The sequence below is a fragment of the Mustela nigripes genome, chromosome 2 (assembly GCF_022355385.1).
Source record: "Mustela nigripes isolate SB6536 chromosome 2, MUSNIG.SB6536, whole genome shotgun sequence".
NCBI lineage: Eukaryota > Metazoa > Chordata > Mammalia > Carnivora > Mustelidae > Mustela > Mustela nigripes.
The window spans coordinates 205,959,418-205,960,916 of NC_081558.1; the positions used below are offsets into that span (position 1 = coordinate 205,959,418).

A 1,499-nucleotide genomic window follows, 5' to 3' on the forward strand; every position below is an offset into this window, starting at 1 on the left:
AGTAAAGTTTCTGGAAACATCCAGAGACATGTGCGACACCAGTGATCAACCCTTAAACGAAGCTTGGTGCTAGCCAGAAAGATCATCGATTGCCAGAGGCAGCTTCTTCAGAGCTAGCGGCCAAGCAGTCAGAACAGTGGTTAGCAATGAAGAGTTGTTCAGGGACAGGCAGCACGCTGGACGAGCCTGGAAACACCGCTGGCAGGTCCTGGAGTCTTGATTCGCTCACTGGCTCCTACACACTTAGCAAGTTCTTCGACAGCTGGACATGCAGGACCGCTGGTACGTCCTGGAGTAACCGCAGGCTGGTTGGCAGACGGTGGAGACTCCTCCCATGGGTTGGCACCCAGTGGAGATGCCCCCCAGGGGCTGACAGCCACTGGAGACAAAGGTGAGTGGCCGGCTGTAGGTGGTTGAGCAAGGATTGGAGACACAGGTGGTTTGCCGAGAGCAGGTCACCTGTCCATGGCTGGAGACGCAGGGACTGGACTGGTAACAGGTTGGCTGGCAAGCGTTGGACTCACAGGAGGACCCCTGGCAGTGGTCCAGGAGCCAGGAGCCAGTCTGGAAGGAACTGGGCAAATAGATGCCACTCAGACAGTCAGCATCTTGGGAAGAAGCTGTGGCAGCCGGAGCCACGGGGACAGTGCAGTGTCCTCCAATAGGCCTGGAAGAGCAGTTTCTTGTAGAACAGTTGTAGGACATGGTGTAGACAGAGAGCTGCGGGTAACTTGCTGAAGCTAGCTGCTGAATTGTGAATGTCCCTTCAGGTCCCTGAGCTTTTATATATCCTTGCTGGTGGGTGGGGCTCCCGCCCTGGTCCGCCTGGCTTCTTTGGCTCAGACCAGCGTGCCTTAGAACATCTCGTGAATCTCTAGGTTAATTGTCTCTTGAGAAGCCTTCATCCTCATAAAGACACTTTAGTAGTTTGGTAACTAAATCATAAGGCTTCTGTACTGTACTTAGTCCCAGGATTAAGGTTACTTGACAGCTTCAAAGCTATCGGTCATCCCAGCCCACACTTTGTCCCTCATTCATCTCGCTTGGATACACTGAGTGTCGATCTGACGGTAACACCACACATGCCACCGCCCTGCCATCACACACTCTCCCCCTTCTGACCAGGACTCGTTTTGTTTGTTGTCGGCACTTAACATGTTTTAAGCATAACTTAATCAGCCACTCTTCCATAGCTAACGGGGCTTCTCATGGACAAGGAACCTCCTTGAATATGCTTCAGGGTGACAAGGACAACACCTGTTGGGAAACAAGACACAAGGACTTATATTTAGGATACGAGCTGGCTCAGAAAATTAACCAAGTGACTGAAACAAGACACATTCAGGAAGGGTAGACGGTAGTGAGACTCACCCTTTATGTTCAGGCAAAACAAATTAGAAGCTAACTTAGTGGGAGTGTGTTTGTAGCCAAGTCCCTTTCTAAATAAATTGGATGAGCTTTATGCCTAAAATTTTTACTCCATAACAATGGATAAGAGG

The 1,499-nt window shown here is 50.6% G+C and overlaps 1 protein-coding gene across 1 annotated transcript; it reads right to left on the bottom strand.

Annotated features, from left to right (window-relative positions):
* Positions 1 to 243: 243 nt before the first annotated feature.
* Positions 244 to 705, bottom strand: LOC132010315 (keratin-associated protein 11-1). Its single transcript, XM_059388213.1, has one exon. The coding sequence runs from the start codon at positions 703 to 705 to the stop codon at positions 244 to 246; it is 462 nt and encodes a 153-aa protein (XP_059244196.1).
* Positions 706 to 1,499: the final 794 nt, after the last annotated feature.

Excerpts from the sequence above, each read along its gene's own strand:
- LOC132010315 (XM_059388213.1), bottom strand. The coding sequence starts at position 705 with ATGTCCTACAACTGTTCTACAAGAAACTGCTCTTCCAGGCCTATTGGA.